Source organism: Salvia splendens, chromosome 16 (genome assembly GCF_004379255.2).
Source record: "Salvia splendens isolate huo1 chromosome 16, SspV2, whole genome shotgun sequence".
Classification (NCBI taxonomy): domain Eukaryota; kingdom Viridiplantae; phylum Streptophyta; class Magnoliopsida; order Lamiales; family Lamiaceae; genus Salvia; species Salvia splendens.
The window spans coordinates 1,446,426-1,461,509 of NC_056047.1; the positions used below are offsets into that span (position 1 = coordinate 1,446,426).

General features: G+C 39.9%; 4 protein-coding genes across 4 annotated transcripts; 2 read left to right on the top strand and 2 right to left on the bottom strand.

The window, feature by feature from the left end:
* Window positions 1–1,008: 1,008 nt before the first annotated feature.
* On the top strand, window positions 1,009–4,327 carry LOC121772377 (U-box domain-containing protein 35-like). The gene is made up of 7 exons (XM_042169457.1): window positions 1,009–1,285; window positions 1,444–1,532; window positions 1,828–1,949; window positions 2,024–2,203; window positions 2,307–2,727; window positions 2,799–2,891; window positions 2,959–4,327. The coding sequence occupies exons 1-7, from the start codon at window positions 1,126–1,128 to the stop codon at window positions 4,060–4,062; spliced, it is 2,169 nt and encodes a 722-aa protein (XP_042025391.1). The 5' UTR covers window positions 1,009–1,125; the 3' UTR covers window positions 4,063–4,327.
* Window positions 4,328–4,471: 144 nt separating this feature from the next.
* On the bottom strand, window positions 4,472–6,536 carry LOC121772378 (tRNA N(3)-methylcytidine methyltransferase METTL6-like). Its single transcript, XM_042169458.1, has 10 exons — window positions 6,247–6,536; window positions 6,081–6,176; window positions 5,795–5,899; window positions 5,602–5,709; window positions 5,431–5,502; window positions 5,280–5,330; window positions 5,111–5,173; window positions 4,906–5,030; window positions 4,686–4,811; window positions 4,472–4,592 (listed from the first exon to the last, which is right to left on the bottom strand). Exons 1-9 carry the CDS (start codon window positions 6,499–6,501, stop codon window positions 4,772–4,774), a joined length of 915 nt encoding a protein of 304 aa, XP_042025392.1. The 5' UTR covers window positions 6,502–6,536; the 3' UTR covers window positions 4,472–4,592; window positions 4,686–4,771.
* Window positions 6,537–7,096: 560 nt separating this feature from the next.
* LOC121771763 (mitochondrial import inner membrane translocase subunit TIM23-1-like) lies at window positions 7,097–8,047 on the top strand. Its single transcript, XM_042168631.1, has one exon. The coding sequence runs from the start codon at window positions 7,167–7,169 to the stop codon at window positions 7,740–7,742; it is 576 nt and encodes a 191-aa protein (XP_042024565.1). The 5' UTR covers window positions 7,097–7,166; the 3' UTR covers window positions 7,743–8,047.
* A 1,345-nt stretch (window positions 8,048–9,392) lies between these two features.
* LOC121771760 (dihydrolipoyllysine-residue acetyltransferase component 2 of pyruvate dehydrogenase complex, mitochondrial-like) lies at window positions 9,393–15,006 on the bottom strand. Its single transcript, XM_042168628.1, has 18 exons — window positions 14,838–15,006; window positions 14,089–14,176; window positions 13,457–13,625; window positions 13,332–13,372; window positions 12,989–13,044; window positions 12,833–12,907; window positions 12,632–12,724; window positions 12,008–12,253; window positions 11,813–11,885; window positions 11,559–11,656; window positions 11,127–11,212; window positions 10,974–11,049; window positions 10,604–10,671; window positions 10,465–10,531; window positions 10,270–10,365; window positions 10,082–10,184; window positions 9,897–9,992; window positions 9,393–9,821 (listed from the first exon to the last, which is right to left on the bottom strand). Exons 1-18 carry the CDS (start codon window positions 14,871–14,873, stop codon window positions 9,751–9,753), a joined length of 1,638 nt encoding a protein of 545 aa, XP_042024562.1. The 5' UTR covers window positions 14,874–15,006; the 3' UTR covers window positions 9,393–9,750.
* Window positions 15,007–15,084: the final 78 nt, after the last annotated feature.

Here is a 15,084-nt window from a genome sequence, read left to right on the forward strand (position 1 = left end):
AGTTTTCGAATTAATCCCACAAAATAAACCAAAATCAAAAGAAAAAAAATAATTATCACATTGACCTTCTACTTGGTTCCTTTGCCCACATTATAAAGAAAGATTGCCCCACCAAAAGGATTTTGGTTCACTTAAATACAAGATGTGATTATTAGTTATATCTTGCAAGAATACTTTTTATTGATGTAATCTTTTGATAAATACATCACTAAGATTTAAATAAACTAAATTCGACGCATAAATTATATTCTCCATGATTGTTTGGACTTTATTCAACTTTAAATATGATTATATATTTATATAAGTCCCATCAATATGGTTTTTGTAAATTTTCTTTTCTTTTTGCTCATAACGACTATTTAGAGTGAAATGATTTTGTAATAGTTGAAGTTGATTAGAATATTGTAGAAAAGGTATTGTGTAAAATTGTAGAACGAGTGAAAATGTGTTTCAAGAATCATGTTTGAATTCAAATTTACTACTCATGTATCATTGAATAATAGTTCTGAATCTAAATATCTGTATGTAGGGTTGCTTGAAAGGCTAATTAGTTATCTATTGATAAACGATCCGATTAACATCAGTAAATGGTTAATTGTAACGTGTTGATTATTAATAGATGGTTTGACTCTATTATTATCCCAACCTATCGATTAAGCATGCCTAATATAGTAATTAAAAATCTCAATTTCAAAATTAAAAAAAGGTGTGTAATCCAATTGTACGATATCATAGTTGACAAATACGATCTAGTGATTGCACCCTGGTTCATGATCTATCATATAAATCTCTAAGAAAAATGTATATATTTTTCTATTAAAAGTAATTATATGAAATTATCCCTTATAATGAGTATTAGTAACATTGATTGTATTAGAAATGAATGATGTTGTGATATCCCATGTCTCAAGGAACACCATAGATAGTAAAACCCCTACCCCAAATATAGTCACAAAAATCAATAAAAACACAACAAGATTTCCAAAATTTCCCGACAACGACGCCAAAACTCTCTATCTGCTCAACGACGTGCATGGGCGAGCAGCTGTGGTAGCGCACAACCAACATAGATCCACCGCTGCTCCGCCCTTGCACCGTGTCTCTCTCTCGATATATATATAAATAATGGCAAATATGTATGAAGAGGGCCGAATATCGACGGTGGTGGGCATCGACAAAGACAAGAACAGCCAATCCGCCGTGAAATGGGCCCTCGAAAAATTGAGGTTGAAGGACAACCACATTCTCCTTGCCCACGTTAAAATTCAACAAGGCTTTGATTCAAGTATGTGTTTCATCTCTTTTAAATTTTTTATTAATTAGGTCATTGGATTTGATAGATTCAGAATAGGGAAAATATTTGGAATTTGATGTAAAGGTAATTCAGAAATGGGAGAAATTTTCAAATATGGTTAAGCCATTGCTAATTCTGGTATTATGCAGATGCTGCTCGTAGAGAGGGCAGAGAGCCAACTCCAGCTGAAGCACAACAAATATTCCTTACTTATCGCGGTTTCTGTGCTCGAAAAGGGGTAAACGGCAAACCTAATTCCCGAATCGTAACTTCTAACGCACCACTGGCGAATCTAGAACATAATTTTGGGGTCGGATCCATTGGATGGATTTTTTTTGTGGTGTGAAGTGAACGAACAAAGAGGGGAAAATGTTTGTAAAAAAATTAACGAGGTGTAAAATTGTAATTTCAAAACGTAACTTTTTACCGCCTAAATCCGCCACTGTAATGCATCATTGTGCAACATCTCCTATTGCATCTACATAATTCTCCATGATGAACTTACCTTGCTTGTTTTATCTTGGTGGCTGCAGATTCATGTAAAAGAGGTGGTTCTGCCAGGCCACGACGTGGCAACCACGCTCGCAGAGTTCGCCAGCCGGAACTCCATCGTGAACATGGTCGTAGGAGCTTCGAGTAGAGGTGCCTTAGCAAGGTAGCAAGCACCCCTAGCTGCATCATTTGGTCACATTCTCTTTCATGGATGATTTGAATTTTTCTCTTTTTCAGGGCCTTCAAGAATCCCGATGTCCCGAGTTCTTTAATGAAGATCGCACCCGATTTCTGCAATTTGTACTCCGTGTCGAAGACGAAGGCGCAGAAACTGAAAACTGCCAGCGACACCGGAACTCCCGGCAGCACAACCAGCTCTGGCTCGCAAGAAAGCTCGGTTCCTGCAAAATTTCGCCCGTAAGAACTTCCTCTACACCGGTGATTTCGTTCTTGATATCACATCGATGGACATTGAAAATGGTAGCTGTTTCTTTTCTTGATTGGCAATGTCTGTTTACAGTCAGGAGAGTTGGAAAAGCTCCTACTCTTACACGTCCGACCTGGAAGGGGGCAGGAACGGGTCGTCGACTTTCAACAGCAGAGAATCTCGTCAGATGACGCCGAGGGAGTCAGCAAACGCTAGCTATGAATCTACGGGCTTAGGCCCCAGCTATCACAGCAAAAACAATTTCTCCGGGGCCAGCGACGGTGAAAGCAGGCATATGCCTCGACCGAAGAGGCTCAACTCGAATGTACCAGACGTCCTACTGTCTATGAAGCACCACGATCTTCAGCAAGTTCGAACCAAAGACGTCAGCCCACCGTATTCCATGGCTTCTTTGAGTGATCATTCGGATATGCAGAGCTTCCCTTCGGACGTATCGTATGAACATCTAGACCAGCACCGGCTGGCAGAGTCTTCGAGCTGCTCACAAACCGCTGTAAGTTTTTTCGTCATTATAAGGATAAAAGAGATAGTAGCGAGCTAAAAAACGAACCTCTGTATTAACAGGACGTAGAGGACGAGCTCAAGAGATTGAAACACGATATGAAGCGAATCACAATGACGTATAATGCAGTCTGTCAAGAATCTGAGACGGCTTCGGTAAATGGAGATAATTTTGTAAATAAACATTAGGTATTCATGATACTCACCTGTTGTGTTGTCGCAGGACGCCAGCAACGGTGATCATTCCCAAGAGACGGCGATGGCCATGGTTGAGAGGGAGAAGTTGAAGTGTCAGGCCGCAGTCGAGCTAGCACAGACGGCACAGCGCATAGCAGAGCTGGAGTCGGTGAAGAGAATATCTGCGGAGAAGAAATTCAGAGTGGAGGCCGAAGAAAAGGAGAAGGCGATTCACGCGCTAGCACATACCGAGGTCCAGTACAGGAAGTACTCGATGGAAGACATCCAACAAGCGACAAAATACTTTGCTGGTTCAGAAAAGATCGGTGAGGGCGGGTACGGGCCTGTCTTTAAAGCGAGTCTTGACCACACACGCGTTGCCATTAAGGTTCTCAGGCCAGACATGTCACAAGGCGAAAAACAGTTCCAGAGAGAGGTCGAGGTGCTGAGCCGTATGAGGCATCCCCATATGGTTATCCTGTTAGGTGCTTGCCCCGAGTACGGTTGCCTCGTGTATGAGCACATGGAAAACGGAAGTTTAGAAGACAGGCTAAACTGCCTAAACGGCAGCGCCCCCTTGTCGTGGAGGGACCGTTTCAGGATAGCCGTAGAAATCGCCACCGCCCTGAATTTTCTGCACCGGACAAGGCCAGAGCCCCTCGTGCACCGTGACCTCAAGCCGGCCAATATCCTCTTGGACAGAAATTACGTGAGCAAGATCAGTGACGTCGGCCTATCCAGGCTGGTGCCACCAGCAGTAGCTGATTCCATCACTCAATGCTGCATGACTGCAGCTGCAGGCACGTTTTGCTACATAGATCCCGAGTATCAGCAGACGGGAATGCTGGGAACAAAATCGGACGTGTATTCGTTCGGTGTGGTGTTGCTGCAAATTCTTACCGCAAAGCCAGCTATGGGACTGACCTATGTAGTTGACTCGGCAATTGAGGATGGCAAGTTTGCGGAGGTGCTTGATCAGACGGTGAAGGACTGGCCAGTCGAGGCAGCCTTAGCCATGGCAAAATTGGCCTTACGCTGCTGTGAACTGAGGAAGAGAGATCGGCCGGATCTTGATTCTGTGATATTACCAGAACTGCATAGGATAAGAGAAACAGACTCACAGATCAAACCTGAAGACAGATTCTTATAAATGCATTCACCAATTCAAATCTGTAAAGATGGCTTGCCTTAGATGGGCCGGTACGACTATGTGAGAACATAATCAATAAACAGAATGTGTTTACGATGGAGATGAAGCTTGCAAATACCTTAGACGAGGCGAGAGACGCACATTTTTACCTTTTTTCCTTTTTCTGCAGAACCTGAAACTTGAGCTTAAACACAGAGAAAGAGCGAGCAAGAGATTACCAAAACGAGAAGGGGTTTGGTGCCGATATATAAATGGAACAGCAAAGCAAACCAAATGGGGATGTCAAAATCTTGTTTTGGCTGTGTTTGAATTAGTTTATGTAGGCGTTACAACTTTCTCGAAGATAAATACCATGACTAATTTTCCTGCCATTTCTACGAAGGCACTTATCGTTTCAATATTCTCTTACATAAGAATTGATGGATGATTCGTTTCCTTAAACAAAATATCAGCAACATCAAGATTTTAAGATTTTCATATGCCCACCGTCGGCCTGCTTTCATCCATTAATGTGAAGCTTGACGTATTCCCTGAAATGGAGCTTCTTAGTTATCATCATGCATACTAACGAGTTACGAGAAATGAACTGCTTGAGAAATAATTGAAAAAATATGTATAAGTACCTTGTAATCAATCAGTTCTTGTATCAATCACAACTGGGATTAAAACCCTATACGAAGCTGTTGAAAATTGACAAACTGTTGCGGAACTAAGAGTCAATCTTCTTAAAAATGGCACGTATCCAGCGCCTAACAGAAAACAAGAACAAAATTGCGAAAACTGAGTATAGTCAGACAGAGCACCAACTACAGAATCGACAGAAGTAGCAAAATCTGATTATACCGATCAAATGTCATATTTCGAGAGTGGTTAACTACTTGTCTGCAGTGTGTATCCAGATCCACGATGCAAAAACCAGCTTCCGCAAACAAATTTGATAAGTAATCTTCAGAGAAATAAAACGAGCACTGCAAACGAACCAACAATATTGGAACTTTAGAGTGTCAGAAAGTAGCTGAACAAAAGTAAGAAGGGTGCAGATACATACAGTGCCGTCGCCTCTATAATAAAAATTATCGCTGATCATCTGATTTCTGTTCTCTAACTTCACCTGAAAATTTGAGCTACTACATGTGGAAGTGCGGACTAATTTGAAAGACATCATAATCGGTGACTTTCAAGATACTGAACACAAGTAATTTCATATCAGTTCTTACTTGTGCAGAATCTCCAACACCGTAGTCTTTGACTAGAACGTGACCATTTGGCTGCGAAAACGAGCCGCACATTAACCTTGCACAAAGAAAACAGAAGCTAGAAGAGTAAAAAGGGAAATGGACACCAAACCAGATGCCTATTACAACAAACCTTCAGTATTTTTTTCAGGTTTTGTAGCACGAAAGGCATCTTCTTCGGAGAAACTGCAGATAACATGAAAATCTGCATAAACATACGAGTAGAAAAGCTCACACGCAGAACATGATATGCAAGATTTTCTCAAATACTCCGCAACATAATCAGAGCAGTTCACTCACTAACCAAGGTTACAAGATCAACAGAAGACGGCGAGATTCTGTCGCAGAGCTCTTCATTCGTGACATCACAAGTGAATACATTCATCCGTTTCCCATCAAAATTTGAATGAGACTGCATTTATTTGGACAACAAAAGTGAGACAAATGACTATAGAAACCTTCTAATCCCGTAAAGCAATGAAGACAGAGAACAAAACCTTAACAAGATTCAATGCCTCGGTCGAAAAATCACAGGCGTGGACGAAAAGCGTAGGATATGCAGAAACCAGAGGGAAAATAGTATTACCAGCACCAAAACCAACCTGCCAATCATCAAAATATACCTCAATATAACAATCATCTTCAATTTCAGCTCACAACTCCAGTCATGAAATGATTCATAAGTAAAATAGGCAGCAAATTTGGTTTCATTGCATAATTTACATCTACCTATTTGAAAATCACCTTATATGTTACTAATAATTACAAAGATCCAACCTTTACCTCTAAAAGCACTTTCCCATCAGCAGAAACCCCTTCTTCATCATCACAAAAATATTTACCCCAATCTTTACCTAAATAATGCCTGTCCTTGAAAAACTGCAACCAAAAAGGGAAATCAAAATTGCAAGTGCTGAAGCTATGGTACTCAAGGAGAGATGAAAGAAACCTTGTTTTGATGGCGCTGGTAGAATTTGTCCCAATATTTGAGCGACTTTCCGCAGTAGTAGTGCTCATCACTGTCGGCAAAGCCTTGAGCTTTGCAGCTTAATTGCTTGAATTGGTTGTTGGGCGAATGAGGAAAAACTTTTTGATGAATTGAAAATGGTGAGCGTGTGATTGGTGGCAATGCAGCGGCGGCCGTTATGCTCGGCGGCGGCGGTAGGTGGCGGAGAAGCTGCTTCCACTGCGGCGGCCGGTTCATTGCTTCAACTGTCGTCTGTAGCAGATATATCGGATACTGATACAACATCTCAAATTAATTGGTATTTTTAGTTAAATTCAATTAATAAATAAATTCCTGTACTACTCTTTAGACTTTTCTTTTAAAATTACTCCATTAATTAAAATGATAGTAATGAAACTATTCCTTGTTACATTTAAGTTGACTATATTACTGGATGACTTTTCTTATTAAAATCACCACATTAATTAAAATGATACTATTAAAATACTAGTATTCCTTATTACATTTAAGATACTACTACTATATTATTGGATGACTTATGATTTTGGATGGAATTTTCAAGTACATTCAATTAAGAGAAAATGTATTTTACTTTTTTAATAAATAGAGAGAAGATGTGTTTTTAATAGATTAAATAAAATAAATAAAGTAAAAAAAAGATTAATATGTACTTAGAGAGATGAAACAATTTATATTGAAAATGAAAACACAAAGAGAGTGAGGAAGCTTCATGCAATAGCCCCAAAAGCAAGTAAAACAGAAAAAGACCTAAAATTGCCACGTCTATTTCGCCTTCACCGGTCCAATTTTTATACCCTTTTTTCTCCACTAAAACCTCAAAAAATTTTAACCTAGAACTCTCTCTCTACACCCTTTCTCTCTCTAGAACCCCCTCTCCTGCTATGGCGTACACACCTCAATCCCCCAATCGCAGCCACAGCGACGACGAAACCACCTCAAATCGCCGACTCTACAACCCCTACAAGGATCTGAACCTCCCCTCCCAAACCCTATACCACCTCCCCACGCAGCCGGAGTTCCTCTTCCAGGAAGAATCAATCGCGCAGCGCCGCTCCTGGGGGGAGAACATCACCTACTACACCGGAATCGGCTACCTCGCCGGCGCCACGGGCGGCGCCGCCCAAGGCCTCGCCACCGCGGTCAAGGCGATCGAGCCAACCGATACCACGAAGCTCAAAATCAACCGGATCCTCAACGGCTCGGGGCACAGGGGGCGCCAGATCGGGAACCGCTGCGGCGTGATCGGGCTGATGTACGCCGGGCTCGAGAGCGGCATGGTCGCGTGGAGGGATACGGACGACGTGATCAACAGCGTCGTGGCGGGATTGGCCACTGGAGCGCTGTACAAGGCGGCCTCGGGGCCGAGGGCGGCGGCGCTGGCGGGAGCGCTTGGAGGCGTGGTGGTAGGAGCTGCTGTTGCTGGGAAACCCTACTTGAAACGATATATCCCGCTGTGATCAGTGAATTTTAAACTTTTTTTTTATTTTTCTGGTATTGGGGATTTTGAATTTTGCGTTTTTGTTGGTGATCTTCGATTAATTAATTGATGGCTTAATATGGTTTAGAGTTGCAATTTTGATAGTGGCGATTGATATTTAAGTCTCTTGGCTTAAAAGGGGCACACTTTTGCAATTTGTAGTGAGTATATGATATCTATGTTTTACTCCTCTTGTTAGTGTTGTAGGATGAGGAATCAGGTTCCTGAATAATGCCCAGGAAACATTGGCTACTGCTATCCTTAATAGTATTCATTTTCTTGTAATGTTGTCTACTTTGTTTTGCATATTCTATTCAATGCTTTTACAGTGGATGCTTTGCCTTTGTACAATTGATGTATGTAGTTTGCTACTCGATTGTTGTATGATAAACTGATATGCGCGAAATCTATGAATTGTGCAAGTTTTTGTGGGGTGTGCCATATTTGAGATTAGGTTGCTTTTCATGGAATTGTATGTCGTAAGATAGGTAGCTTGATAGAACAGACATGCTTGAAGTTATGACTTATGTGTCCACTTCTCTTGCTACAGGGGATGCTTGTAAGTGACCTTTTGTTTAACTGTTTTATGTGGTTTTTCGTCGTCCTCTCAATAGTGTGCTACTTGATTGTTGTATGATTGATAACCTGCTCTGTGCAGTATATATGAATTGTGCAAGATTTTGTGCTTTACAACGATATGGGTTTGCCATATTTGAGTACTAAGGTATATACATATAGCTAGGTACTAAGGTAGCTGGTTGAGCAGACATGTTTGAAGTTGTCTCCATATCTCTTGCTGCTATTATATCTGGTTTTCGGTTTTCCTCACTTTCATGCTTGATGAAGACTTGCATCATTTGTATTAGGTTTTGTGTTTGTCCTCATATGCTTTGCATGCTATGCATAATTATCTCAACAGTTACACTCCATGATTATTAGTGTTGTGTTATTCGTGAGGTTAGGTGGTTTTAAGGGGGATTTAAGTTATTGAGCATATCCTCTGGTGTGGATTACTGGGGATAACTACTTTGAAGCTGTGTGACAATGTTGAAATCTGATAGTTGGGTGTTCCAACCTCTGTACTCATTAGGTCCTGTTATCAATCTATCTGGCTAGCTTTTTTATTTGTGTGTTTGTGTTTAGAGTCTACTTGAAATGATGGTATAGTCGAGTTCTGTTTATTTGCTGTTGTAACTTTGCTTTGTAAAACATGTCATGTTATGATTCATATTGCTATGTGTGGTTAGTTAAGTATATCCGTTCAATAACGTAGTTATTCTACTCCAGGAGATGATGCTTATAGAAATCACCACCCACAACACCGAGGTGGTCGCTCGAGCTACTGCTCCGAGTGTTGTACGAATGGTGGAATGGTGATATCTTAGCAACAACCTCCTATGGACTTGCTTTGAAACTGTTGATTTTTCAGTTGATAATACTTGGTTAAAATTTCTGTGTATGGATTACTGTTTTCTTTGACTTCATTAATGTGCAAAGGGAATGATCAAACCTTCCAAATTCAGTTTGTGTTCGGATCTGAAATTTTCAGAAGCATAAAGAATATAAAAAAAATATGCCTTGAAACATTTGCAAATCTATCGAGAATATGCCTTGGAACCATCCAAAAGAGTAACCTCCACACAGCAAATCAATGTCATTTCTACATATATATGTTCAAAAAGGCATGGACAAACAAATTACAAAAAGGTTGGTCAGAAATATTTCATTTCCTTCACATATATATGTTCAAAAAGGCAGAAGAGTCTACGGCGAGGAAATTATCTCATGCTGGGTAGATTTCTACACTCTATATCAGCAAAAATTGGTTCATACATACCATACTGCCTCGGGACCCATTATTCGAAAATATGTTACCCACAGTTCTCAGTGAATAGAAATAGCAGAGGAACGGTATAAATTTCTTTTGGGACAAAAGAAGGATTTGAAGTGAACAAATGGGATTGTATCCGTCCAGCAACATGCCTACATTAAAGCAACATCGACTCTGGATTTTCAATGTAACCTTTGAACGTTTTCAGCCATTCGGCTCCGATTGCACCTATACACAGCATCAGTAGCATGTTAAAGAAGATGAACCTTAAAATAAGGACCCGATCAGCAATTAGCTACTTACCATCAATGACCCGGTGGTCACAGCTCAGTGTCACGGACATGAATGAGGCAAACTTAAACTGGTCAGGGCCAGCACCAGGCACCACTCTTTTCTCAGCTGTTAATGCAGAGTAAGGACATCAAACGTCAGCAATTTAGCAACTACCAAAAGCTGTACTGCTATAATAGATAGAGAGCTCAAGTTACCTGAGCCAACTGCAAGAATGCCAGCTTGGGGTGGATTGATAATGGCACAAAATTGCTTGATGCCAAAAGGACCTCCTAAGTTTGACACTGTGAACGTACCACCCTGCAAACCAGATAGATTTTAGATTGATATGATCAGCAACTAAGTCTTTCAGAATCATCGCTGAAGTTCCTGTTTCAACTTTCACCTCATAATCTTCTGGCTTCAAGCTGTTTTCCTTGGCTTTTTGAGCTAAATGCTTAACTTCTTCAGAGATCCTCGACAGACCTTTCTTGTCAGCGTCCTTGAGTTTTGGGGCAAAGTGGCAGAATTGTCAGATCATTATCAAGTGGGAAGGGGCTGACCCTTTACGCGATAAGCATAAACTCCTAAGATGACTTACCCTGACTATAGGCACATATAATCCATTTTCTGTTTGCACAGCAACATTGATATTCACATCGTTGAACCTGTGTGCACATAAGAAGTCGCAAATAAGAAGCATGAGTTAAACTACAACCTTATTTACCAAGTACACTTACTGGCGAATATAATCATTGCTCCATGAACTGTTGCACTGTGGGACTTTTTTAAGGGCCAAGGCAGCAGCCTGCAGTGAAAAAAGTCTTCTAATGAATTGTTGGTCGGAAAATCAATCCAAACACTATATTTAGGTCAGAAAAAGAAAGTAATTCTCCAAGAGAATCATCTATACGACCTAGAAAATAAATACTAAAAAAACAGCTAAAATGTTTCCTAAAGCAAATCTTATATCTTACAAAGAGGAAGTAAGTTCTCACAAAGAGAAGGAACTTGATTAAGGAGAAAGAAGAGAGTGCAGATGAGCATGCATATATCTTCCATCACATGATGAGAACAAGGTGGTACTCCCTCGAAGAAGGCCTAATATACCTTAATAACAAGATCGTTAACTGAAATCCTTTTCCCACCTGAAGCTTCTTGCAATGAGTTTAGCTGGGAACGCAATCTGCAGATCAGGTAGAGGTTAAATGACATAAATAACTTTGATAGGCTGTTCTCATTTGCAGAAGAATGCACACTCACTCCATAAGTTTGTCCACACATGTATCTACAGTCAGGTAATAATGTGGTATTGTTTGTTTTGACTGCAATAACCGTGCAGCTGTCACCTGTCACACACATAGCATATGTTAGCAACATAGCACAATAAATCATGTCAAAACGCTCGATGTGATATAATTGATTTTAGAACATTTGCATATTACACATACCATAGATATGGTTTGTTGTGTGTTAACATTTACAAAGCCCTCTAATTCCAACTAAGATACTATGGGTCAGATCATTTTTACTATGTTACATGAAAAACATCTCCCCAACCTCCAATATAAGTACATAGTAGCAAATGAGCATGTACAAAAATATCCCCCACCTTCCTAGGCACAGTAAGATCTGAGAACTGCTCACCATTGAGAGAGAGAAATAGAGCTTGTGCCAGCAATGTGGAAATATTACCTTTCTGATCTGCGAGTGTGGGATGTCAGTGTAATCTAAACTGGCAACTGATGCGGTAGCAGCCTTAGGAGCTTGTGAAACTTCCTTACCACTTGAAGCTGTAAGAAGGATAACGTATAACCAATTTAAATTATGGTTTCAAATAAATTCCAAACCTAAAAGTTGTAAGTTGGTAATGAAGCAATTTAACTGAGTGAAGTAAGAAAATAGTTTCAATGGCATCAAACCACATAAACACAGCCTCAAATACCTACCAAGATAATCTTCAATATCTGCTTTGACAATGCGTCCATCAGGACCAGTTCCTTTTATGTTTGCAAGAGAAACCTGCATTAATGTTGTGCAAGTATAATGCTTTAAAAAAATCTCTTTGATACACATGTAACATGAGAACAAAAAAACCTATTAGTTTAGTCAGATAAATATCATAGATAGGTCGTCTAATTTACATTATGATCTTCTGCAAGTTTTCTGGCAAGCGGACTGGCAAAAATACGATCTCCAGATGAAGAAGGCACACTAGGCTTGGAAACTTTAGGTTCTGCTGGAGCAGCAGATACTTGTGACACTTCTTCTTTTGGTGGAGTTGGAGCAGACGGTTCTTTGGGCGGGGTTGCTGGAGCAGCACCTGATGATGGACTATAGTCCTTGAATTTAGCAATATCCCCCTCTTCTTCAACAGTTATCGCAATTATCTAGTCAAAATAATCCTTTGATCAGTCACCTAAGTAGGTTGAATAATCAACTGCCTATGAATCCTTCTAGATTCCTTCAATAGCTAGTTCAAAAATCTGAATAGATTTTCCAGCCAACAACATCATGCAACATGCCAAAGACAATCAAATTAACTAAGAGAATAGCAAAAATTATTAGAATATCACTGAAAATATGTGCCAAGGTGAAGACGGGTGCCAATCCATAATAAGAATAAGGCTTAGAACCTCTTAATAAATCAAGCACTTAACTTGATTCTTTTTCTATCTTTGTTCTAAAATATGTTAAGAAAGATGAAAACAGAAGTACGAGGACATAGAATGAACATAAAGTCAGATAACCAAATAACAGATAGATACCTCGCCAACTTGAACCCCACTTGATCCATCCCCACGCAAAATTTTTGCAAGATATCCTTCTTCCATGCATTCCATTTCTACTGTTGCTTTGTCCTGGAGATGTTAATTGATGCACAATCAGTTATCAGATTACCAAGAGAGCATGGTATCATGTTCTCATGTTCAGTAAAAATTGAGTATGTAGACAATGATAGAACTTACAGTTTCCACTTCACAAAGCACTTCTCCAGTAGAAACTTTATCGCCCTCTTTCTTCAGCCACCTTGCAATATTACCCTACATTACACCAAGCAAACAGCCCTTAGTATGATTGTTGAAGATAGTAAATAACATGACGATTATGAGGGAGATGATTACCTCTGTCATAGTAGGTGAGAGAGAAGGCATTCCAATTTCAATGTGTGGTGGAAGACCTGAAAGACAGTGGCATGTTTAGATGTAGTTTGATATACATCAACCCAAGTTCTAGAGAAAGGAGGTCTAATAAAACATGATAAAACATTCACCCCCACGTGCTGGAAAAGAACATCGTTGATTTTTATTCAACTACTGATAGAACTTTGTAAAAACAAAAGTATATTCGTGATATAGTGAATGAGTAACCTATCTCCTAACCTTACTACACCACACATATAGTAGTATCTCTTAGAATGCTAAGTAAGCACTAAATTAGGTATAATTAAAAGAATATCAAACTAACCTGAATCTGTTGAAAACTGTCTGGCACTTCTTTCAGATTGGCTGGATATAACCATATCAAAGAGGGCAGTTAAAGAGAGATGTATATTCACAAGAAATGACAAATGGTTGAAGGATATGGAAAACCTGTTGTAGTTCACGCCTATCGCTGGTGCAGTATTCCTGGCTGTCCAGAAAGCATTTCCATTGCTCATTTTACTGACTGGCACGTGATTGGGGCTGAAAGAACCAATACTGGAGAACTTTCGACAGCCATTCTTGTCCATAGCTCCAAGACCACCATGTCTTGGAATATCTGTACCAAAATGGACGCCACATCGACAATCAACAACAAATGAGCATAACTTGGAATGGCTGAAAGTCCATGCCACAAGCCTAAGCTAAACTCCATATGTAAATTTACTTTTGTCTAACACAATGAGCCATGCTCAGATAATGCCAACAAATTTTAAGATTATAACATTTTTTGAGACTTTGTTTAATGTGCTCTATCAGGCAATAGGTTTTCAGGCAGCAGGGACAAAGTTGTTAAAACATTCCAGCTAGAACATTAATGGATTGCTTGACTAAAGGTTCTGAGACTATATCAACCAACTATCCCTTTAACCGTGCGACTTAGCCAGCATCAGCTCAAGTGTAAACCTTGTCAATTGTAGGAAGCACAACATGTTCAAATCCTTGCTTCTCGCTGTTACGCAGCGACAAAGGAAAGAGGTCAATCTTGCCAAAAGGAAGAGACTGCAAATTTCATGACTTACCATCTGATCTGACAACCGATCCCGTATCATTTACAAAAGAGCGTGCATAGATTGCCCGACCTCGTATAAGATTAGAGCCTTGTCTGACCTGTAAGTATGAAGCATTGTAATGTCATTCAAAACAATCAACAGTCATGAAAAAAGAAATGTCATAGTCCATGGTATATCTTTACTCTCAATTCAATAAAAACATTTTTAACATTATTAGATTTAAGGAGTGGAAGTTAATTAACGGATTAACATTAGTTCAGAATCTTCAGATACATAGCTACGAATGTACAGAGACACTTTTGAAATCTGAATTCATCAGAAAGTCTCAGCCAACTAAAAGTCCATCAAAACCACCATAGGCCGCCACTTCTATCCAAAATGAAGAAAAAATTTCAACAGTTTAGCAAGACATCTTCTTGCAGCAAATCATTCTCAACCGAGGCTCAAGTTATCCATATCCCATGTCTACTCAAAATAACTAAGCGTCACCATATGCTAATTAACAATGAATCAATTCCGAAATTAATCACGTATCGAAAATTCTAGAGAAAACAAAACACAATTCCAGCAACCCAGCGTGAGATCCCAAACAGACACCGCATCACCAGAGATTGAGCTCCACATTCCGTAGCCCTCCCCAACCAAACCAGGAAAAATAAGACAACAGCAGCAACAAACAGGCACACGCATTCATGCAAGCTCCGGATTCAAATCAAAACCATTCAATCGCAGAAGCACGAAATGGAATCAGAATTAACCTTTTTAGCGTGATGCGCAATTCGAGCGGAGTACATCGTGGCCGGAATAGGGCTAAACCTTCTCCGAATGAAAGATCAAATCGTCGATTAAATGGAGTTTTGGGGTTGGCTTTTCACCAGTCGAAAAAGGTATGGCGGGGTGGGTGGGGGTGGGAGAGCTGCAGATTCGGTTGGTGTGTGTAAAATAGGGCGTAAATGTAAAAGTCAGCATATATTATTGCCATTTTTCGAAATTCCATTTTCTGCA